At 35.2% G+C, this 24762-nt stretch overlaps 1 protein-coding gene across 4 annotated transcripts in view; it reads right to left on the reverse strand.

The window, feature by feature from the left end:
• LOC150103085 (Fanconi anemia core complex-associated protein 24-like) overlaps nt 1-24762 on the reverse strand; it is an 81156-nt gene that overhangs the window by 7550 nt on the left and 48844 nt on the right. For all 4 annotated transcript variants that reach the window (XM_090397841.1, XM_090397838.1, XM_090397839.1 and 1 more), the window contains exons 3-4: nt 18859-19011; nt 1418-1562 (exon numbers count right to left, since the gene is read on the reverse strand). In XM_090397841.1, the coding sequence (XP_090253967.1) occupies nt 1418-1562; nt 18859-19011 (298 nt within the window). The remainder of the gene's footprint in view (nt 1-1417; nt 1563-18858; nt 19012-24762) is intronic.

Raw genomic sequence — 24762 nt, forward strand, 5'->3', positions numbered from 1 at the left:
ATCCTTTTTATGGGCATGGAAAGGAAATCTTGATTGGCAGTCTCATAGTAACAGTCACCAAGATTTATTTATTTAGCCTTCATAAGATCATTAAAATCCTGCAAATTGATCTACTTTGCTTAAAGAGGAAAAACTGGAAGAACATAAAAGAAAAGTGCATCTTATATCTACATTATAGCCACTCAAGAGTAATATATTATGGCAATGATTCAGATTATCGTATTCAATCTGTGTGTGAGAAGCGGGAATCTTTATTATATGGACGTACATAAAAATCTGAGAGAATGTTTTTGTAATCTGCCCAGTTATACAAAATTCTATTACTACTATTATGTGACACCTTCAAGGAGTCCAAAGACATTGAGGGAGAGCACCTACTCTACAACTCTCCATCACCACCACTCAATCCACCAACTACAGCGAACCGCCCACTACCAATGGTATTTCCCACAGACAATCAAAACATCCATGCCCACAGTGGGATTCCAACCCACAGCCTTTTGGCTGGAGAGCGGATATGCTAACCACTCGGTCAACCAGGCTGGCAAATTCTTCCAACCTAAATAAACAAGTGACCTATACAGGCATACTTTGGTCATAGATATGTCAGGTTCCCAACCACTGTCACAGAGAAAAACGCTGCCCCCTCCCCTCTGACTTGTGAATGCATGTAATGCATTTTAAGTGGTCATTTATGTGCATAACTGACTAAAAAAGGTTTTTTGTTTGCAAAAAAACAAATTTGGTTTTTAACAACTATAACATCAGTAGTGCAGGTAAGTCTAGCCTATTGCCTGTGAGTTTGATATGCAACTGTCACTAAATTTAATCATTTTAATCTAATTTTTATTTTTTATAATATCTTACAAATTTTATAAGTATCATCAGCCTAAGACAACAGGATGCTGTTCACATTCATTTCCAACCTCATTTATTCATTTAGGTCTCTAATGACTTTTGCCAATGTTAGACTGAACAGGGTTGATGAGAGAGCATCTCATTGGCAGAGTCCAGATTTTGATTCAAAATCTGATGAAAACATTTCTGGAGGAAATGTACCTTGCAGAGGGTGTGGTGATTACAAAGTTATATCATATTTTTAAATACTTTTGCAGTATTCTAAAAAAAAAAAAAACAAGTCTCATTGCACTCCATAGTCCACTTTATAGACTTTAATAAAATTTCAATTCAAAATCAGACTGCCAGTCAGAACATTTCATTTTTCCACTTACATTCTCATTTTCAACTTTGAACCTAAAACTGCTTTAATATTATTATTATTATTATTATTTCCACTTATTATATCATAAAATTCTAAACTCAGCAACAAAGATAATGAAATTAATAGGTACAAGTAGTAAATTGTAAGCTTATTAAAGAAATAATATCTGGAATCAACAAGTGTGAAGGGACATACATTTGAAATGCTTAAGTAGGTCTTTAGCTTTTACTTCACCCAGTGATGGCACCTTCATTAAAGAATTAATTAAAGATATCTGGAAAGGCTGAGCACGTTTCTTTTCAAGTAATGGATTTGGTTTGGACCTGCTTTCAGTGTGTATCTTGATGAAAACAATAGGAATATGTTTCAGCAGACATTGCAAAGACATGTTTATATATAAAATACTTTGAATTTCTTTAAATAAATTTCACTTACAAAAACAAAACAAAACAAACAAACACCATATACATTATACATTAAACTAATTCCCATTTAATGGCTTTCCATTTTGCACTTAGTAGAAATCCCAAATACTTTTTCAATATATTCTCTTAGCCTTGGTTTAAATCTTGGTTTGATTTAAACCAAGACAGCTAAAATTAACAAAATGAGAAACACCTATCAACAATATCATAAATTTTTTCATTATAAGATTCTTGTACTAGGCAGCAATATCAAAAATGCATTGATGAAAAAACAAACCTCACAAGAATTATAAAAGAATCAGCTTTGGGGTACAGAATATGTGGAATAGAAAAAAAGAAGAATATACAGGGTGTTCGGGATAAATTTGACAGTTTCGTAAGGAAAAAAAAAATCTTCTTTGTATCTATTAAATTTAATGAATTGACAAAAAAACATTACAGGCAGAGTTAATTACAATACTATCAACAAGATTTACTCAAAATAACCACCATTAGCATCGATCACAGCTTCAATTCTGCTTCGGAACCTCGAACAAGCTGATGCTACAGTCTCCCTGGGAAGGGCCGCAAAAACTGTTTTAATTTTATCCATTAACTGGGCTTTTGTATTACTGGAAGTGCGATTGGTGTCTTTTTCAACTGCGCCCCATACAAAATAATCCATGGGGTTAAGGTCTGGGGAGTTTGGAGGCCAAACATTTGGACTGGTGAAGTCGTAGAAATTTTCAGACAACCATTTTTGACTTTTCCCAGAGGTGTGGCAAGGGGCCGAATCCTGCTGCCATACATACGGCCTACCATTGGCTACCCTTGTTATCCAGGGCTTGACTACAGTTAGCAACTCCACGAACAAAGCCCGAATTCCAATGCCAGGGTTCTTCAACACCTGTTCCTGCAGATTTGCGAGGAATTCTGCTGTACGAACGCAATCAGATCGTCTGCTAGGGATCTTTCTTCTTGCTACATCCTCGTAGTCACCATTGCAAGTCTCTAGTTCATGCCTGATTGTTTTTACTGTATTCAGGGAGCATTGGGCAGCAGTCGTAATATCCTTATTTTGATGGCGGGCACGAATCATCATGATACAAGTTATTCTCTTCCATGATTCAGGTGGGTTCCAGCTATCCATCCTTTCTGACATCTTGTATATGAATGAAGAAGGGTCCAAACTTTTAAATGAAGAGAAGTGTGTGTTAATACATGTAACTTACGGAAAAATATAATTAATTATAAATATGTCAAATTTATCCCGAACACCCTGTATAACTGGAACAGCATATAAAAACCAAAAAGGACAGTCGTGAAATTTTATTATCCTGAAATTTAGCTGTTTCTGGCTAAATTTCAGGATAATAAAATCAAGTAAAGCACAAAAGAAATACTGCTACTGCAAAAAACAAAGATGAAATAATTTTGTAAGAAAACCAGAAAAGGACATATCAAAACTATGAAAACCTAATATTATGAAATAAATCAATACATAAATAAAATGTAAATGAACATTAGCCTTAGATCATGGGCTGCATGATTGTGAGCTTTCAGCTAAGTCACTGTTTTAATATTTATTTAATGATATTTTGATAATTACTGATTGTAGTAGTAGTATTCTTGTGTTTGACTGTGTGGGTGAGTGCATTTATTTTTAATATATTTATACCACGTATGATAGAAAAACCGTGTTGTTCATTCATAGTGAAGAATTTATGGAGACAAAAAACATGAGTTGGAGTAATTACTTTACTTATAATTATGAAAATAACAACATTCGACGTTTTGACCTCTGTATTGAGGTCATCATCAGGAAAACATATGCACAGGACACTACACAAAAGTAAGATAAATCTAAATGCTTTGTTAATCGCTTACTCTTATGCCTGACCTGTGGTGAAAAAATTTTTTTAAATAATTAAAAAAATATATATATACAACACTATAAATCACTTAACAAGCTATATTAAATTTTTTATTTTCATCAGTATAATAATATACAGATGATAAGAAAAAAGGGGTACTTAAGGGTCAAAGCTGTATAACTGAGAGGAGATCTCCACATAGCCTTTCAAGGAATGCGGAGAACTGACCAGGGCTTCTGACCTAATGTCCAATCCTCACCTTCTCGTGTTGCACCCTGTTGGATATCTACTTGGATACTGAACGAACGAGGATGGGCTGGAAATTTGGGATTTAGCCGATCAAATTGTATTCTTATTGGATAAACCAAAATAAAAAATGATGGTACAACATGACAAAATTTCATGCCGGCTGGGGCATCACCCGGTTAAACAAGGCCCCCGTTGTTTTCACCAGGGAACCAGGGCAAACAGCGAAAAGTCAGCTACTGGAACAAATCTGAAAACACACCTCAACTCAACATTACCAGAGTTAAAGATCGGTACTATCAACATAAGAAGCCTGAATGGCAAAGAAATGGAGCTAGCTGAGGAATTAGATAAGTACCACATCGACATAATAGGGGTGACTGAAACAAAAAAGATAAAAACTGATGAGATCTTTCTGAGCAATAAATACAAAATATTATATTCAGGCAATGACAATCAAGGAAAAGAAGGAGTAGCCATAGTATTCAACACAAAATACGAGGCTAATCTTCTTGAATGGCAGGCAGTCTCAAGTAGAGTAATGTGGGCAAATATGAGAATGGGGAACTGGACAATGAGACTTATTTGTGCCTATGGTCCCACAGAAGGCTCTACTAAGGTAGAAGTGGAGGAATTTTTTGAGGCTCTAGAGAAAGCTACTGACACAATGAAAAAGGAAAAGTTGGTCCTTGTTGGGGATCTAAATAGCAGAGTAGGAAATGATTGTGAGACATACAAAAATATTTTGGGAAAATTTGGAGAAAAGAGCAAAGCTAATAATAATGGCAAATATCTGTTGGATTTCTGTTCAGGACATGGACTGGTTATTACTAACACCATGTTCCAACATAAAAATGTGCACAAATTCACATGGAAAGAAGAGGCAAGGAATAAGAAAAGTCTCATTGACTATGTTATTGTTGATAGTGATGTTTTCACCCTGGTGCAGGACACCAGAGTGTACAGAGGATTTGAAATTCGAAGTGATCACTATTTAGCCTTGAGCAGGATAAAATTGAATTTCATATTGAAAAGAATAACATGTAAGAAAGTTTTAAAGCGAATAAAAATTGAGCAGCTCTCAGATGTGAACTGTAGACTAAAATACACAAAGATTATTGAAGGAAAAATGAAAGAGTTTGAGAACAGGAATCAAACCCTGGAGATTCAGTGGCAAGCTTTGAAAAAAGCCCTGATTGATTCAGCTAAAGAGGCATGTGGTGAAGTTGTCTGCAAGGATAGAAAAATTAGAACTCCATGGTGGACACAGGAAGTTAAAGAGGCAGTGAAGGAAAAGAAGAAAGCATATCAAAAGTTCCTGGCAAGTAAGTCAGCTTGTGCTCTTAGAGAATACAGAGACAAATGCAAGAATGCTAAACACTGTGTAAAACTAGCTAAGCAAAAGTCATGGGAGGACTTTGGCAAGAATACAGAAAATAAATATCAAGAAGGTGGCAAAATATTCTAGAGGTTGTTGAAGTAGCTTAGAAATGGAGGAAAGAGTGCTGTAAAAGGAGTTAGAGATGATAAAGGTGACATGAAAACGGGAGAAAAAGATATACTTGAAGTATGGAGTAATTACTTTGAAAAACTGCTAAATGAAACAAGCAGTGATGACAGCACAGTGGTAAAAAACACTGACCAGGCATGCAGTCAGGAATACATATCCATACTTGAAGTAGAAAAAGCCATCAAAGGCTTGAAATGTGGAAAGGCAGCAGGAGTAGATGATATTCGACCAGAAATGCTGAAGTATGGTGGTATAAGAGTCTTGCAGCGGCTGCACTGCATAGTTCAGAAAGCCTGGACAGAGGGACGAATTCCCGATGATTGGAGAAGAGCTCTAATAGTACCCATATATAAAAAGGGAAATAAAACTGAATATGAGAATTACAGAGGTATTTCCCTACTGAGTGTTCCTGGCAAGATCTATGCAAGTATACTTGAGAAACGGTTGAGAAGAATTGTGGAAGAAAAGCTTGGTGAAGAACAAGCTGGATTCAGGCCAAATAGAGGCTGTCAGGATCAGATCTTCACTTTACGACAAATAGTCGAGAAAGCCTGGGAATATAACAAAGACCTGTATTTAAGTTTTTTTGTCGATTTGGAAAAGGCATATGACAAGGTGCCAAGAAAGAAGCTATTCAATACGCTACAGTTATATGGTGTCAATGGGGCATTATATCAAGCAATACTTAGTCTTTATTTGAGTTGTAAGTCAGCAGTTAGAATTGAAGGAAGTACAGGAAGATGGTTTAATGTTAAATGTGGTGTGAGACAAGGATGTACATTATCCCCTCTGTTATTCATTATCTATATGGATCACATTATGAAGGAAAGTGGTATTAAACATGATATCAAAATTGGAGATGTTAATGTCAGCTCTTTGCTTTATGCGGATGATGTTATACTTCTAAATAAATCCACTACACATCTGCAGGATTCTCTGACTAAATTGAATAACTGTTGTAATAGATATGGTATAAAGGTCAGCAATAAAAAGACAAAGACAATGAAAATAGGCAGAAAGAATCATTGAAAATGTCAACTGTGTTGTGAATGGAGAACCTGTGGAACAAGTAAAACATTTCAGCTACTTAGGCACAATTTTTAGTGAAGATGGTAAATTAAATATAGAAATAGATAACAGAATCAGCAAAGCTGGTATGGTGGGAAGTCAATTGAATAAATTCATATGGAATAAGAGAGAAATTAGTCAGAACACTAAATTAGCTGTATACAAGACAGTGTTCAAACCAATTTTAACTTATGGATCTGAGAGCTGGGTAAGAAGTAAAACACTTGACCAAAGACTAGAGGCCGCAGATATGAGAGTCCTGAGAAAGATTAGAGGCATGAACAGATATCATCAATGGCAATATCATATTAAAAATGAGGATATTAGGAAAGAACTTGATATTGTCAGCATCCAGGAATGCGTTAGCAGAGCTAATCTCAGGTGGTATGGTCACTTAAACAGAATGGGCGAAGAAAGATTAGCAAAACAAGTGTTCTCTGCCAGGTTGGCAGGAAAACGACCCAGAGGAAGACCAAGATATTGGTGGATTGATACAGGACAAAGTGCCTTAGAAGATAGAAATATAAGATCTGATAATGTTGGAGTCTTGACAAGTAACAGACTGATTTGGAGGAAAATTGTAGATAGGAAGTTAGTAATGATGTAAATTTTTTTTCATGTAGTACTATCATATCCTGTACACCCCTTGAAGGTACATGGCAGGAATTTGATGATGATGATGATAAGAAAAAAAAAATCTAAATAAATAAAAATAAAGTTTTATAGCAGAAGTACATTAAACTCATCTCTACACGATTGCGGAACCTCGACACAAGAAAACCTCTAATATTAAGATTTTCTTGTGTTGGGGTTCTGCAATCATGTTCTGGATGCTATATAGGTTGCAGATGGGTCCTTCAGATTCTTAGAATTTCTAATTCATTATTCTTGTTTAGATTCTGATGATGTTTCAGCATCTCATAAGCTTCCTAGAACTTTCAAACCATGTTTTGGTGCAGTGTCATCAGAATCTAAACAAATATAGTGGAATAGTAATTCTGAGAATCTGGAGGGCCCATCTGCAATTTATATAGCATCCAGAACATGATTGCAGAATCCTAACAACCAGAAAACCTTAATATAAGAGGACTGTAGAGATTTGTTTAATGTAGTTCTGCTATAAAACTTTATTTTTATTTATTTAGAATTTTTTTTTGTATCATCTGTATATTATTATACTGATATGAATAAAAAATTTATTTTAGTTTAATCTTTATAAATAATAAATTACACGATATTTTAATGATACTTGTGACAACGATTAGAAATATATACACGTTTGCACAAGAATAATATTTAATTTGCCAAATATTTCGGTCTGAATATTACAGACCATTTTCAGTGGCTACATAGGAATAGTTTTAAAAAACAAAGTGGAATACGAACAATTGATCATTCACACATAGAACGAGCCGTGTGATGTCATATCGCTAAGTATTAGAAGAGTAAACATTTTTGAAGTCATAATTAAAGATTATGATTGCAGAATCCTAATAACCAGAAATCCTTAATATAAGAGGACTGTAGAGATGTGTTTAATGTAGTTCTGTTATAAAACTTTATTTTTATTTATTTAGAATTTTTTTTGTATCATCTGTATATTATTATACTGATATGAATAAAAAATTAATTTTTTTATTCATATTCAAGATTATTATATCAATTCAGAAATTCATATAATAATCTTAAATAACATTAGACTAATATAGGAAATTTACAACAACAACAACAACAAAAAAAAAAAAAATTAATGTGTTATCCTGATTAAACTTTCCCAAATGTTTGATATAGATATACAGTCATTACGATTCAAGTTAGGACGTTGAAGTAAGGTCTCCACACTTTCTTTAAATAAACGTTCAAATTTGTAGCGACATCTGTGTAGGAGAGTCTTGGACCAAAGGATGTTGTGGCTTGTTTCTAATCCATGCTGAGCTAATCCAGATTTCGCAGGTTTGTTGTGTTGAATTGATGACTGATGCTCTTGAATTCTTTTTTCTATAGAATGTCCAGTTTGTCCAAAGTAGGAAAGATTACAATTACAAGGAATTTGATACACATCAGGTAGAGATAAGGTGGAGTGTTCAACTTCTCATTTATTACAGAAAGAACTTTCAACTATCAAACATCACATGAAACTAAATGGCTTCTCCGAAAAGAGTACACAACATCTTTTCGATTCTTACAATCCAACACAGAACAGCAAAGATTCAATACGTCGAGTTCCAATTCCTTACATTTCCAGGATTTCAAAACCAATTTCAAGAATTCTGAAGAAATATGATTTAACAGCCACTTATACACCTATTAACAAATTATCCACCCATTTTCCTTCATCTAAAGATAAACGCTCAACCTTGTCTCTACCTGGTGTGTATCAAGTTCCTTGTAATTGTAATCTTTCCTACTTTGGACAAACTGGACATTCTATAGAAAAAAAAATTCAAGAGCATTGTGGCTTGTTTCTAATCCATGCTGAGGTAATCCAGATTTCTCAGGTTTGTTGTGTTGAATTGATGACTGATGCTCTTGAATTCTATATATCTAAATCAAAAATTTGGGAAAGTTTAATCAGGATAACACATTATTTTTATTTTTTGTAAATTTCCTATATTAGGCTAATGTTATTTAAGATTATTATACGAATTTCTGAATTATCTTTAATTATGACTTTAAAAATGTTTACTCTTCTAATACTTAGCGATATGACACCATGCGGCTCGTTCTATGTGTGAATGATCAATTGTTCTTATTCCACTTTGTTTTTTAAAACTATTCCTATGTAGCCACTGAAGATGGTCTGTAATATTCAGACTGAAATATTTGGCAAATTAAACATTATTCTTGTGCAAACGTGTATATATTTCTAAATTACACGATAAACACAGTAATTAACTTAATGAGATGAAAGTACAGATATTTCTTACTGAAAATAACAATACATCATCAGTGTGTAGAAACAAGCAATCAAAGGAACCAGATTACAAAGTACATACAGCAGTCAGTGGTTTACCAATTAAAAACCATTGCCATGTGCTAGAAATTAGTATTAATAAATAATATTATTAAACAACTATTTTTGATGGTTAAATGATGAAATGATATGATGCTACAAGTTATGTCCATCATACCAGACTGAAAAACTCTGCAGTTCAAAACAAACTGGCACCTCTATCAATAGTTGGTGTTGACCAGTGTTAAATTCTGAATGAAGAGAATTATAAATTATTAATACTTCATTCAGGATTTAACATAATCTGTCATTCCCTGAGCTAAGTTTGCTCATCAGATAAATAGTGAATTAATTACTTACTACTGTTTATTCCATAGTTATAAAATAATTATATATTCTAATAGTTGTTAGTTGTTTATCCTGTACTATTTCCTTGTAGAGTATGTATATATATATTATGTAGACTGTGTACGGAGACTCTGTATTAATCTGCATATGGAAACCATCGCGAAGGACATAGCATAACAGAATTAAGCACTACATGTCGTTACGAATTTATCCACCAGCGCACATTTCGGTGCAAGTTGCTATACGGTGTAACGAAGTCAGTGTGAACCGGGTTTTGGCAGGAAGAAAAGGAGATTGCAGGGAGTTAGAACAGGGTAGAAGGGACAGGGGGGATCTCTCTGGTTTTTCACTTAACTTTTAGGCTTTTGTTCATATCCAGATTCCTAATTCCTCGTTGAATAATAGTAAAGGACGTAAGGAAAGGCAAGGATTGCCTAGGAAGCCTGAAGGATTGTCAATTTAGAGAAAAAAGCTTTGTGTTCTTGAACCGGTCGAGCCATTTCAATAAACCAGGATTCTATCATACTGATGTGACCAAAAGGAGAAAGCTAGAATCAAGCAAGGAAGTATATCTCAGGATCTGTGATAATAAGCTAAGTAAATCCTTTCTAAGTCTTTCGTGAATGTACTAAAAGAAAGAAGGAAAGTGCATTGCTATGATGACAATTCGTGTTTGAAAGTGTGATTAATTGAACATTGTTCTATGAGAACGTGATATAAGCTAAAATTGACTTATCAAGAATTAATATATAGTGAATTAATTACAATACCACCTGAGATTAGCTCTATTAACACATTCCTGAATGCTAACAATAGCAAACTCTTTCCTAATCTAGTAGTCCTCCCCTTATTTGCAGGTTCAGTCACCCATGGTCAACCCTGGTCTGAAAATATTAAATGGAAAATTCCAGAAATAAACAATTCAGAAGGCCATTCTGAGTAGCGTGATGATATCTTGCACCATCCCACCTGGGACATTAATCATCCCTTGTCCAGCATATCCACGCTGTACTGTATACGATACCTACCCGTTAGTCACTTGGTAGCCATCTTGGTCAGTAGATTGACTGTCGTGGTATCTTAGAGCTTGTGTTCAAGTAACCCTTATTTTATTTAATAATGGCCTCAAATCACAAGAGTAGTGATTCTTGGCAATTCGGATAAGCCAAAGAGAAGCTGTATAGTGCTTCCGTTACATGATAAGGTGAAAGTTTTTGACTTCATAAGGAAAAAAAAAAAAATTGTATGCTGAGGTTGCTAAGATTCATTCACATAACTTATTATAGTATACCGTTATAACTAGTTCTATTTTATTATTAGTTATTGATCTCTACTGTGCCTAATTTATAAGTATGTATAGGAAAAAATGTAGTGTGTGTGTATATATAGGTGTTGGTACTACCTATCTCTCTCTGTGGTTTCAGGTATCCAAAGGGAATCTTCGAACGTATCTCCCTGTGGAGGGAACTACTGTATCCCCATTTTTAATGTGATACTGCCATTCATGCCATCTGTTCACTCCACTAATCTTTTTCAGAACTCTCATATTACAGGTCTCCAGTCTTTGATCAAGTGTTTTATTTCTTATCCAGCTCTCAGATCTATCAGTTAAAACTGATAGATCTAATTTAGTGTTTTGACTAATTTCTTTCTTATTCCATATAAATTTATTCAGCTGACTTCCTACCATACCAGCTTTACTAATTCTGTTGTTTATTTACATATTTAATTTATCATCTTTCAGCTATTTAAGCACAATCTTCACTAAAGATTGTGCTTAAATTGAAACGTTTTACTTGTTCTATAGGTTCACCATTCAGGATACAGTTGATGTTTTAAATGTTTTTGCATATTTTCATTGTCTTATATAAAATATAAAACTGGTTGCTACAATAGGCTAGGGGATTCCAGGGATGATGTGTAAGACATACATCAGCAAATCAGTACAATGAATGTAAGTCAAGTAATTATGGCGTGTGGGGGAGGGGTTCAACTTCGGAGACAGACTGGAAGGAGGAAATGGAATTTACACATTTATTGAGAGATAATTATTTGAAGCAGAATGTGAAGGAGGAGACTCAGGATATGACTGTTATAGGATCAGAAGACTTGTCCATAATTAAGGTGGATTCATTGCCTCCAATTGGGGAAAGTGATCATGTAGTCTTGACTTGAGAGGTAGCAAAACATTGAAATTCCAGTTAAGGGATGTGGAACTACAAGGCAGGCGAGTATGAGATACTTAGGAGGTAGCTTGAAGCAATACCATGGCATAAAGATCTGTAAGGGAAGGATGTGAATACATCCTTCCCTTACAGTGCATGTGGGATATTCAAGGGGTATCTGGAGGAAGTAATGTCACACTGTATACCCATGGTCAAGAGGGTAAATCTCGGAGGAGTTAGATGGATGAATAGTATCACTAAGCATGAGCTACAAACAAAGAAAAGCCTGTGAAGGGTATAGAAAGAAAAAGGTGACCAGCAAAATCATGAACAGTATGAGGCTCAGGTAAGAAAGGTGACTAGCATTGCAAGGAAGGCAAAATCAGATTACGAGAAAAATTTAGCTGAGCAGGCCAAAGGAAATCAGAGAGTTCTTTCGTTACATGGCAAGTAGGAGGAAGAATGACTATGGAAGGATATCTTTAATGAGTATAGATGGTGACAAAGTGGTGACAAAGGCAGATGGAATTTTTAAGCTATTGAGTGACCACTTTGCAAGGGTATATCATCCAAATGAAGATATTTTATGGCAGATTTGATGAATGAAAAGATATGTATATACCTGATGGACTGCATTTAAATGGTTTTGGAATTAGATGCTTGAAGAGAGTGTTCTTCAATGAGAGGTTAGAAGTACAAACTCAGGGAAACTACATGTATTAGAAGGAGGGATGCAGTCAAGTGAGAGTTCAGCCACTCCTAAGACAAATGAATGTGTATGGAAATCATTACGCAATGGTGAATGCAGTTTCGCACGTTTCAAACCTGAATAGGTTGGTGATGATATTACACAAGGGTAACTGTGGGACCAAGGAGATGTTGAAATGCATATATATGAATGCCAGAAGTATCAGAAATAAAGGACAGAAGTTTATGACATCGATCAACTTGACATGGCTAAAAATTATGGGCACTAGTGAGATGTGGTTGACTGGAAATGATATAGTTACAGGAATAAAATGTAAATGGTATTGCATTTTTAGGGAGGATAAAGGAGAATAGGAGAGGAGGTGGGGTATTCTTGATGATACATGAAGAATTTCAACTAGCAAAATTAGAAGTTAAAGAGGATTTTAGGTCTTGGGAGAGATCTAGTATGAGATGAATGCCAATAGGACAAGGTATATTGTTGCTTGCTGCCAGGAGGTCCACAGGAAAATGTGGATGCCTTGCATTGGCAGATTAGCTCTATCTGCAATCCAAGCAATTATGAGAGACATCAACTGTGGTGAGAGATTAGAGAGAGGAAAGGGAGAATGGTAGGAGATGAAAGTGGACATTATATAGTTACTAAGAGATAATAATCTAAATGACCTTGATAGAGAAAGCAGGAAAAAAAAGATTTAAAGATTAATCTAATTAAACCAAACTGATGACAAATTCTGATCAAATCGAACTGAAATTAACATTTACTGTGACCAATTAGTTAGTTTTAAGAAAAACAAGATAAAGAAATATGTAGAAGAATCACACAAGGAAACAAAGTATTTTGGTTGTATAAGGATCGTATGTTAGGAGATTTGCTTATGTACATAAAAAAGAAAGCTCTTTAATATACACATTATTTCAATGTTTACCTATGGAAGTGAGACATGGGCAACAATTAAAAAAAAACAGGAAGACAGGTTGCATGTAGCCCAAAGAGGTTTAGAGAAAAGAATGCTCCACATAACAAAAAATGGATAGAATAAGAAATGCCAGAATTAGAGAGATGACTATAGTAGAAGATATTGTGAGGTATTGTGAAGCATGTAAATGGAGATGGGCTGGCATATTAGTAGACCACCAGAAGAAAGGTGGACAAAATTAAGCACCAAGTAGATACCAAGAAAAGGAAAGTTCACAAAGAACAAGATGGAAGGATGATCTACAAAGGTTTGATATGATATGGCAAACATTGGCTAAAGACAGACAGAATTGGAGAGTTAAGGGGAGGCCAGTATTCGGCAGTGAATAAAGAGGCTAAAGAGGAACAATAAGAATTACCTGACACAGCATATTATGGAGGAGACACCATAGGTTCGAGAGTGCTGGATCTGGTAATAACATAACCTCCCTTGATGATGTAACCATCATCAAGGGAGGTTATGTTGAACTATAAAGCTAGTAATTATGACAGACTTAGGAGATATCTTTGAGCAGTGCTGTGGCTTGAGAAGCTGCAAGAAAAGAATATCAGTTGTGTGTAGGAAGTGGTCAGGGATTATTTGAGAGAAGCAATATCAGATTGCATATCCACAGTCAGGAGGATTAACCAAATGGGGTTTAAATGAATGACTAGGCATATAAAGCAGGAACTGTAAAAAAGAAGACACTGTAGAAGGTATATAAAGAAAAAAGTAATCAGCAGACTCATGAGCAGTAAGCAAGAAGGGTTACTAGTATGGTAAGAAAGGACAAATCAGATTATGAGAGAAAATTAACTAAGCAGGCCAAAGTTAATCCAAAAGAGTTTATGTAGCAGGTAAGAAGAAAAATGGCTATGGTAGGATGATTTTATTCAGTGTTGACTGTAGGAAAGTGACAGAGGCAAAACAAATTTTTGAATTGCTAAGTGGTCTTTTAGTAAAAACATATCATCCAGATGAAGATTTTGCAGTTGCTGATGTCAGACTTGCATGTCATAATTGAGGTAGATGAACAGGAGGTGTTCAGTGCATTGAAAAATGTCAATGTAAATACAGCAGTATGACTGGATGGAATGTCAGCCTGTAAACTAAGTGAATGTGCAAGAGGGCAGTGTCACTAATTAAATTGTTAATCTAAGTGTCATCTGTGGCAAGGGGTTCAAGAAAGTGATTTATCCAATCTAGTTTTGGTTTTTAACTTTAGTTGCAATTTTTTTTAAATGCCTGAAGTCTTTTGTAATTCATTTGTCTTTTGAATAGTAAAGTTTATCTTTTTTTTGCCTCCACATATTTATTAGTTTCAGATTTCTTTTATATTTATTTTATTGCATCTAATATCCCATTTACTTGTTCCAAAATTCTTCTGTATATTCAGAGTAAGTTTCTATTTTATAATCAATTCTTTTCTCGAAACACAATGTGTATCAAATTCCAGATACATAACCTCAAGGTGGAGGGATTATTTGAAAGGAGCAGTATCAGACTCACAGTATCACACAGACAGGAGGATTAACCAAATGGAGTTTAAATGGTAGGCATATAAAGCATGAGCTGTAAAAAAAGAAGACATTGTGGAAAGTATATAAAGAAAAGTGATCAGCACACTCATAAGCAGTGCAAAGTACAGACGCTTAAGATATAGCACTCCATGGTAAAGCTTACATTATTATGTCAGTTTGGACTCCAGTATTATCAGATCTTATATTTCATTCTTCAAAAGGCATTTCTGTTTGCATCAATCTGCCTAGATCTCAGCTTTCCTCTTGGTCTTATTCTTGCCATCAAACATCTGTTTTTCTCTAATATTCTGTTTGAAATTAGCTCTGTTCATATATTGCAGAATGGTAATAGTGTCGAGTTCCTTCCCAGTATCTTCATTTTTAATATGATTCTGCTACTGATGTTATCTATTTACTATTTTTCTTAGAACTTGAATACCTGTTGTCTCATCTTTGATCAATTGCTTTATTTCTAACACCTCTCTCAGGTCCAAATGTTAAAACTTTGGCTTCTCTTATTCCACATAAATTTATTCAATTGTCTCCCCAATACACCAGCTTTACTTATTCTACAAAATTAAGATTTCAATACACTCTTTATGTAGTGGATTAATTTTGAGGTATGAAATCTTAGAAGTAAGTTGAAAGTTTATTTTTCACTTAGTGAGACTATAATAAATTTAGTTTAATCCTTTATCCAAGTGTGAGCAAACAAAATTTGCACCTGAAAATATCTTCAGGACAGTAAAACACCGGGCAACTCATAGCAACGGTTGACCAAGCTAACATCACTCCTATCTCAGTATCTCCCATAATGCAAAACACATCTCCTTGCAGATATGTATAATGTTATGCATTAAGGGAAGGGCCACTACCCAGACTAGTTTCGACCTTTATTGAGGTCTCTTCAGTGGGAGCCAGGCCCAGAAGTGGAGATACCAGGACACAGGACATATATGGTGCAGAGGGTGAAGCTTGACGCTTTTTATATTCCCTGTTGTCTGTTTCGGAAGCAGTGATGGGAGAGATTTGTGAGCTATTTTAGCGCGCCTTGAGTGGTTACATGTCGTTGAGTGTTAGGATGGCTTTTGATCTTTTATGTTTCCAGTGGTCATTACCATCATAGTTTCCGGCTTGTTGTATTAGTTGGTTTGGATGCGTAGATGTCCTCATGAAGAATTTTTCTGCTAAGGAGCGTAGTTGTGGAGAGATGTAGGGGATATTTATGTCACAGTGGATCTGGGCGTTCCTGATGAATCACGGGGCATCCAGGATCATTCGCAGGCACTTGTTCTGTAGTCTTTGCAGCTTGAGGATGTTTGTCTTGGAGGTATAGCTCCAGGCTGGGGAAGCATATATATAATTGTAGAACGGATCACTGTCTTGTAAAGTAGAATTTTATTTCTTGTGTTTAGTTTGCTGTGTCTGTTGATGAAGAGGTACAGCTGGGCGATAACTTTTGAAGCTTTGGTGCATGTGCTCTTGATGTGGCTGTTGAAGCATAATCGTTTGTCAAGTAGTATTTCGAGGTATTTAGTTTCAGTTTTCCAGGGAAGTTTTGAGTTGAACAAGGTGATGTCTCCTTTGGGGGATGCTCGTCTTCTTGTGAAGAGCATCGATGTACTTTTCTGGGGGTTTAATTGTAGTCGCCAGTCTGTAAACCATTTTTCTAGATTCAGGATGGTGTCTTGTAGTTTTTGGGTTACGAGATGAGGTTGGCGGGACCTGGCTAGTATAGCCGTGTCATCTGCATAAAGGGCGATGGTGGATGCGAGAGGATTTTGAGGGATGTCTGCCATGTATATGTTGAACAGGATCGGGGCTCGCAGTGATCCTTGAGGAACTCCAGCCAGGATTTTCTGTTGGGTTGAGACTGTTTCATTTGTTTTCACTTGCATCTTCCTGTTTGTGAGGTATGATTTAATCAGATGTATCATGTTTAGTAGAAGGTTTGCGATGATAAGTTTGTAGAGGAGGCCTTTATGCCAGATCTTATCGAAGGCCTTTGAGATGTCTAGGAAGACAGCTCCGATGTGCTGATTCAATTAAATCCTGTGGTGATGTATTCTACCAGTCTATGGATCTGTTGGGTGGTGCTGTGGTTTTGACGGAAGCCAGGCAGAAGCAATGCCGAGGTCATCTTTACCTATAAGAGTTGCCAAAAGGTTTGCTACCTTTTTTTTTTTATTAAATTACTCTGGATTTAGAGAAAGATGTTGAAAGTTTATTTTTCACTTGGTTAGACTATAATAAATTTAAGTTTGCTCACACTCATATAATCCTTTATGTGAGTGTGAGCAAACAAAGTTTGCACCTGAAAATATCTTCAGGACTGGGGTAAGGTGAGATAGGAGCAATGTTAGCTTGGTCCACCTTTGCTATGAGTTGCCTGGTGTAGTACTACCTTACCCCAGTCCTGAAGATATTTTCAGGCACAAATTTTGTTTGCTCACACTTGGATAAAGGATTAAACTAACTTAGAAGTAAGTCTTTTCCTGTTGGTGGTTGTTTTAATAAGCTTAATTTTGCTGATAAAACTGTGAGTAGAATGCCATCTATTTTCTTTCAAGTTTTTACATTTTGGAATGACATTTTCCCTCTTTTTGTTGACTAACAGAATCAATTTTTCATTTTATCAAAGTGAGATTCAGGTGTATTTGCAACTGCCTCTATAAAAAAACAGTTTTTACAAAATTCAAGGACTACTGCCTTGTCTATTCTTTTTGTGAATCCCAAAGTTTCTCATTATTTCCTCCACATCTTCATAATATTTACTTATTTTTGAAATGAAGTCTAGTTACTATCAATGTGCCTTTTCTATAACTCATGAAGTTATGTCATTGCTGGTGCATAAACTTGAATTATTATTATTTTTTTTCTTGGCAAGTAAAATATTCTTGCATTTTTGATGTCAATTCATCCAAGTCCGATATGTCTCGAGTACTTAACTCCAATTAAATTTTCTAGTTTTAAATGAACTTCTAACATTAATTGTCAACAATCTTATCTAATCTTGGTTTTCCTTTCATAATTTCTCAAATTTTATATTTCTCATATTCCTGATTTCCCTCATGTCTCCAGAAAGATTTGGTTGTTACAAACATGGAAACACTAAACACAACTAGAAACTGATTGTTTGGAGAAGTTATAAACAAAATAATGCAGATAGCTTGCCAATCCTCATGCAGAGTCTTCATTATAAGAACAGGACAGAAACTTTAGAAGAGAAGACAGACTCCTGCAGAACAAAAGAAGAGAAGCGATCACCACCACTCTTCAAGTACTCTAATAGCAATGGAGGGATGAAGCAAGAGGAAAAGAGAGAACAAAAAAAGTGTAGGGACTAACCTACAAATAATATAACAGGAATATATTACATAATCAAGACCAAGTGCAACAACTAGGTTTGATGCTCCTTTACTCACTAAAGTGAGCCTGTAAACCTTTAAAATCTTCAAATGCCATTTCTAGTGATTCTGCAAATAAAATTTGGACAAAAAAAAAATAATCATTCACATTTTGGTTTAAATTATATTATATAAATAAATGCAGTTTTTCTCATTTTTATAAAAAAAGCAGTAAGTAACCAACCATGTCAAGATGGAGTTACGTAAAAGGCTATTACGTGAAGGATTTAAATTAATTTTATGCTTTTATCTTAACTAAGTTTTGATAATTTTTATTTTTATATACTGAAAAGAGAAATTACTCCAAAAAAAAAAAAAATTAGTAGAAATTGGTGGCTAAATTACGCTGAAGCAACCAGCATCATCAGTTTTTTTTTTTTAATCTGCAATTTACCCTTATCTAGAAAACACACATAGATGCATGTCTATGCATATAAAATAAGTATATTCAAAGAATTAGAAAAAGGATCTTACAATTTCAGCAAGAAGATGAGATGCTTCAACTTGAGATTTAACTGGAATCAAGAACAATTTTAATTCAAATACAATAAATTTTTGTATTAAAAAGAAATACTGTTCAGTTACATGTGTCTTTTCAGCTATCACAATATATCTCATTCCATCTACCTAAAAAAAAAAATAAATAAATAAATAAAATACTAATTGCTTGAGCAAAAATGTATATACATATTATACTTGAATAATAAGAGAGTGATGTGGACAAATATCACAAGGGGGAACTGGATAATATTTATTTGTACTTATAGTGCTTAGTAGAACCCACAGAAGGTTCTGCTAAGGAAGAAGTGAAAAAATTTTTCGAGGCATTAGAGATGGTCCTTGTTGGAGATCTAAACAGCAGAGTAGGAAATGTTTTGGGAAAATTTGGAGAAAAGAGTAAAGCTAATAATAATAGTAAGTGCCTGCTGGATTTCTGTTCAGGATATGGATTAGTTATTACCAACACCATGTTCCAACATAAAAATGTGCACAAATTCACATGGAGAAAAGATGCAAGAAATGTCTCACTGACTATGTTATAGTTGATAGCCTATGTTATAGTTGATAGCAATGTTTTTACACTGGTTTGGGACACAAGAGTACTCAGAGGATCTGAAGTAGGAAGTGATCACTATTTAGTTTTGGGCAGGATAAAATCGAATTTCATACTGAAAAGAAGAGTGTGTAAAAAAAAGTTTTAAAATGAAAAAGTTGAGTCTCTTTCAGAATTGAACTGTAGACTCAAATACACAAACGTGATTCAAGAAAAAAATTGAAGAGTTTGAAACAAAGAACCAAACCTTGGAGATTCATTGGCAAATCCCTGAAGATATCACTGAGTGATTCAGCCAAGAGGCATGCGTTGAGATTGTAAGGATAGAAAAAAATCAGAATCCCATAGTGGACTCGGGAAGTTAAAGATGCAGTAGGAAAGAAGAAAGCATATTGAAGGTTCCTGGCAAGTACATTTGTGCTCTTAGAGAATATGAATACAGAGAAAAATGTAAGAAAGTAAAAGCAAGGTGTAAAACTAACTAAACAAAAGCCATGGAAAGAGTTTAGTCTTTCCATGACTTTTGTCCAGAAAATGAAAATCAGGAATGTAGTAAAATATTCTGGATGCTACTGCAAAAGCTTAGAAATGGATGAAAGGATACTGTAAATGGAATCAGAGATGATAAAGGTGACATGAAAACTAAAGATATTCTAGATATTCTAAATGAAACCTTTCTTTTAGGCTTACACGGTGATCCGAATACATTTTGGAAAATTATGGAGACAACTACCGTGTTTGAGTAAAACTTTACTTTAATATAAACCAAAATCCACATTCGACGTTTCGACCTTTATATCAAGGTCATCTTCTGGAGCATATATACTATATACAGAAAAAACAAGCTGCACTACAAACTACATGGTTTGTTAAAGTTACTGACCAACCGTTACAATTACTGGCTTGACCCCTGGTGAAAAAAAAAAGAAAAAAAAAAAGAAAGAAATATTTTTAACAATCCTTTCCTTTAGTGTTACATGGTGATCAGCATTCATTTTAGACAAATTATGGACTCTGCAACTGTGTTATAAATAACTATTTTAATTTCCCGACATTTCAACCTCATATTAAGGTCATCATCTGGAGTATACACATATATACAAGCTGAATTACATTTCACAGAGTATGCTAAAGAGACAATGATTTGATCAACATTCTACAGGCATGACCTCTAGTGAAAACAGAATAAAATTTAAAAAAAACAATTAAATCAATTAACTAAAAAAACTACATCATGCTATATTGTATTAAGATAACATCAGAGAAACATTCTTTCAAATAGATAGTTTTCTTACTATAAGAAGTATATAGATAGTTTCCTTACTATAAGAAAACTATCTATATGAAAGAATGTTTCTCTGATATTATCTTAATACGATATAGCTCGATGTAGTTTTTTTAATTACGGTAAGTAATCATCCGAAATCAGTTCCTCTATCCAGGCTTTCTTTCTGGATAGAGGAACTAGCAATTTTTCGAAGTAATTACTCCATACTTCAAGGATATCTTGAAGTAAGGAGTATAGATAGTTTTCTTACTGTAAGAAAACTATCTATATGAAATAATGTTTCTCTGATGTTATCTTAATACAATATAGTTCGATGTAGTTTTTTTAATTAAGTAATTAATTAATTGATTGATTTCTTATTTTTTTCTTATTATTTTATTTTTTTAATTTTATTCTATTTTCACTAGAGGTCATGCCAGTAGAATATTGATCAAATTATTGTCAAAGTGTGCTGTAAAAGGAATTATATAAGATAAAGGTGACATGAAAACTGGAGAAAAAGATATCCTTGAAGTATGGAGTAATTACTTCGAAAAATTGCTAGTTCCTAAACTGCTAGGAACTGATTACGGATGATTAGAGTAGAGCTCATAGTACCCATATATAAAAAGGGAAATAAAACTGAATGTGAGAATTACAGAGGTATTTCTCTATTGAGTGTTCCTGGTAAGATTTACACAGGTATACTTGAAAAACAGTTGAGAAGGATCGTGAAAGAAAAGCTTGGTGAAGAACATGATGAATTCAGGCCAAATAGAGGCTGTCAGGATCAGATTTTCACTTTACGACAAATAGTTGAGAAATCATGGGAATATATTTAAGTTATTTAAGTTGGAATATACTTTTAAGTATATTCTAACTTAAATAATATAATTAAGTTGGAATATACTTTTCCAGATCTGCAAAACTTATATTTAAATTTTGCAGATCTGGAAAAGGCATACGAGGCATTATATCAAGCAATACTTAGTCTTTATTTGTGTTGCAAGTCAGCAGTTAGAATTGAAGGAAGTACAGGAAGATGGTTTAATCTTAAATCAGGTGTCAGACAAGGATGTTGTTATTATTATTATTATTGTTCCGGGCAACTCCAAGGAGTCGACAGACTCATTGAGGGAGGCCCTAACATCATGAGAACAACTATTCGACATTCACACAGTATCTATCATACCTTGCCTTGAACTCATTCACGGTTGTAGCACCCACAACAGACTCTGGAAGCTTATTCCACTCATTCGCCACTCTCCAAGTAAAAAACCTAGCTCTAACACCCTTGTCAACCATGCTCTTGCCCAGCTTCCATTCATGGCCCCTAGTCCTCCCACCACCAGTCATATTTTCAAAAATATCTTCTGGATCAATCTTATAGAAACCCTTCAGTAATTTGAATGTCTCAATCATATCACCCCTCCTTCGCCTATCGACCAATTTCTGCAACCCACAAATCTTCCACCTATTCTCATAACGTTCATTCCACAGACCTACTATCATCTTGGTCACTCGTCTCTGGATCCTCTCCACTTCCTCCCCATCACGAAGAAACCCTGGTGCCCATAATTGGGCACAGTAGTCCAGATGGGGTCTTATCAAGGCTCGGTACAGAGGAACAATAACTTGTTTGTCTCTGCTTGTTAAAGTATTTTTCAACAACGAAGTGATTTGATGAGCTGATTTAGCCACTTTTGCCATGTGCCCCCCTAAACTTCAATTCCCTATCCACCAACACTCCCAGATCCCTGGCCTCATCAATCTCCCGGAGTACGGTTCCACCAATGCGATATACTGCTGCTATTCTTTTCACACCAAAGTGCATAACCTTACACTTTGGCACATTAAATTGACATCCATTTTTCCTAGCCCAGTCCTCCAAACTATCCAAATCATCCTGTAAAATTTTGACATCCTGTGCACTCATAATTGCTCTACCCAACTTTGCATCATCAGCAAACAAGTGAACACTTCCTCTCAAATCCTTTCCTACATCATTGATGAACAAATTGAAAAACAGTGGTCCAAGAACAGAGCCCTGTGGCACTCCACTAGTCACAAGCCATCTTTTAGACTCCACTCCTGAATAAACCACTCTCTGGTATCTCTCCTTCAACCACCCTCCTATCCATCTCACCAATCCTATATCTATCCCCATCTGCTCCAGTTTACTGATTAGGATTCTATGTGGTATCCTATCAAAAGTCTTGGCAAGGTCCAGTAGTATCACTGAAACCCATTACCCCTATCCAGTTCTGCCGTCACTGTGTTATAAAACGTGAGCAAGTTACTGAGGCATGATCTACCCTTCACAAAACCATGTTGTCCCCCATACAATATCCCATTTTCATCTGTCCAATCCTGTATTCTTTTCTTGACTAATTTCTCCAAGACCTTGACAATGATTCCTGATATGCTAATCGGTCGGTAATTTACAACAGCAGTCTTGGAACCACCTTTATGCAGTGGAACTATTTTCCCCTCTTTCCACTCCCTCAGGACTAACCCAGCCCCGAGACTCAAATTAAACAAAATGGTCAAGGGTACTGACAATTCTTTAGCTGCTTCTCGTACAACACGAGCTGGTATACCATCCAATCCCACAGATGTATTGACATTGAGGTTATGCAATAGACTACTCACCTCCACTTCATTCACCACAATTCCCGTATAATCTACTGGTATATTGGTTTCTGCAATGTCACTACCTGGATGATATATTCTTGCAAAATGCTCACTCAGTAACTCAACTTTATCAACTGATTCAGTTACCTCCCTACCATCGGCATTCTTTAAAATCATTCTGCCATGTACATTTTTCCTTTTACTTGCTACATATCTAAAAAACTGTTTAGGATTCTCTTTAGCCTGCATGGCCAATGTTCTTTCGTAATCCTTTTTTACTTTTCTTACCACACTTGTTACCCTTCTGGCCTGCGCTTTATACCGTTCGTGTGCCTGCCGGTCACCTTTCTCCTTAAATTCCCTCCATAGTTGTTTCTTTTTTTGAGCTTTTGAGCTTAACGCCATTAAGCTTGAGCTTAATGGCGTTATTCATCTATTTAACCCCTAGTTGATTTATTATTTGGACTCTAGGTATACAGTCAGCCATTGCTTCATGCAAACACTTCTTAACTACCTCCCATGCACTAACGACTTCTAGTCCTTGCAGTTGTACATGCCATGGCACTGAACCAATCAAACTCCTAAGCTTGTCATACTTTCCAGCCCGATAATTCCACATGTACCCTGTCTTAATTGAAAATTCTACACCTTTAGCCACCTCCCAAGTCAAGACCTTTTAATCACTCTCACCGATTGGTGGCAATCGGTGAGATTGCCACCAATTTTTACAGCTAAATCATCTGAGGATTTGGCTGTAACAAATATGACCACAGCCAAATCCTCAGATGTAATTACTAGGTCAAGCACTCTCTGATCCCTAGTATTTTCCATTACATGCTGTCGCAGATAGTTATCCCTTAATAACCGCATAAAATCCAATTCCTTCCTCCCGTGTGTCCTCTCCTCACTCCAATCAATGTGACCATAGTTGAAATCTCCCATAATAATCACCCTCCTTCCACTCATTTTTTCTATTTGCTTGTGCATACTGTCACCACCATCTTTTCCATCACCTGGTCTATAGCAGCACCCAATTGTATATTTAGTTCTGCTAGCCACAATCTCACACCAAATGGCCTCAAATGTGCTCTTTTCTCTAACCTGCAATTCAACTTCTATTCTCCTTGGCTGCAGCTCATCAGCTATCATCAACAATACTCCTCTTTTCAACTGAAGTCAACTGAATAAATTTATATGGAATAAAAGAGAAATTAGTCAAAACACTATATGGATCATTATCTATAAGGATCATATTATGAAGGACAGTGGTATTAAACCAGATATCAAAATTGGAATGTTAATCTCAGCTCATTACTTTATGCAGATGATGTTATACTTCTAAATAAATGTGCTACAAGTTTCCCTGACTAAACTGAATAACTATTGTAATAGATGTGGTATGAAGGTCAGCAATAATAAGACA

The sequence above is a fragment of the Typopeltis vanoorti genome, chromosome 9 (genome assembly GCF_054136105.1).
Source record: "Typopeltis vanoorti isolate ZY-2024b chromosome 9, IOZ_Tvanoo_1.0, whole genome shotgun sequence".
NCBI lineage: Eukaryota > Metazoa > Arthropoda > Arachnida > Uropygi > Thelyphonidae > Typopeltis > Typopeltis vanoorti.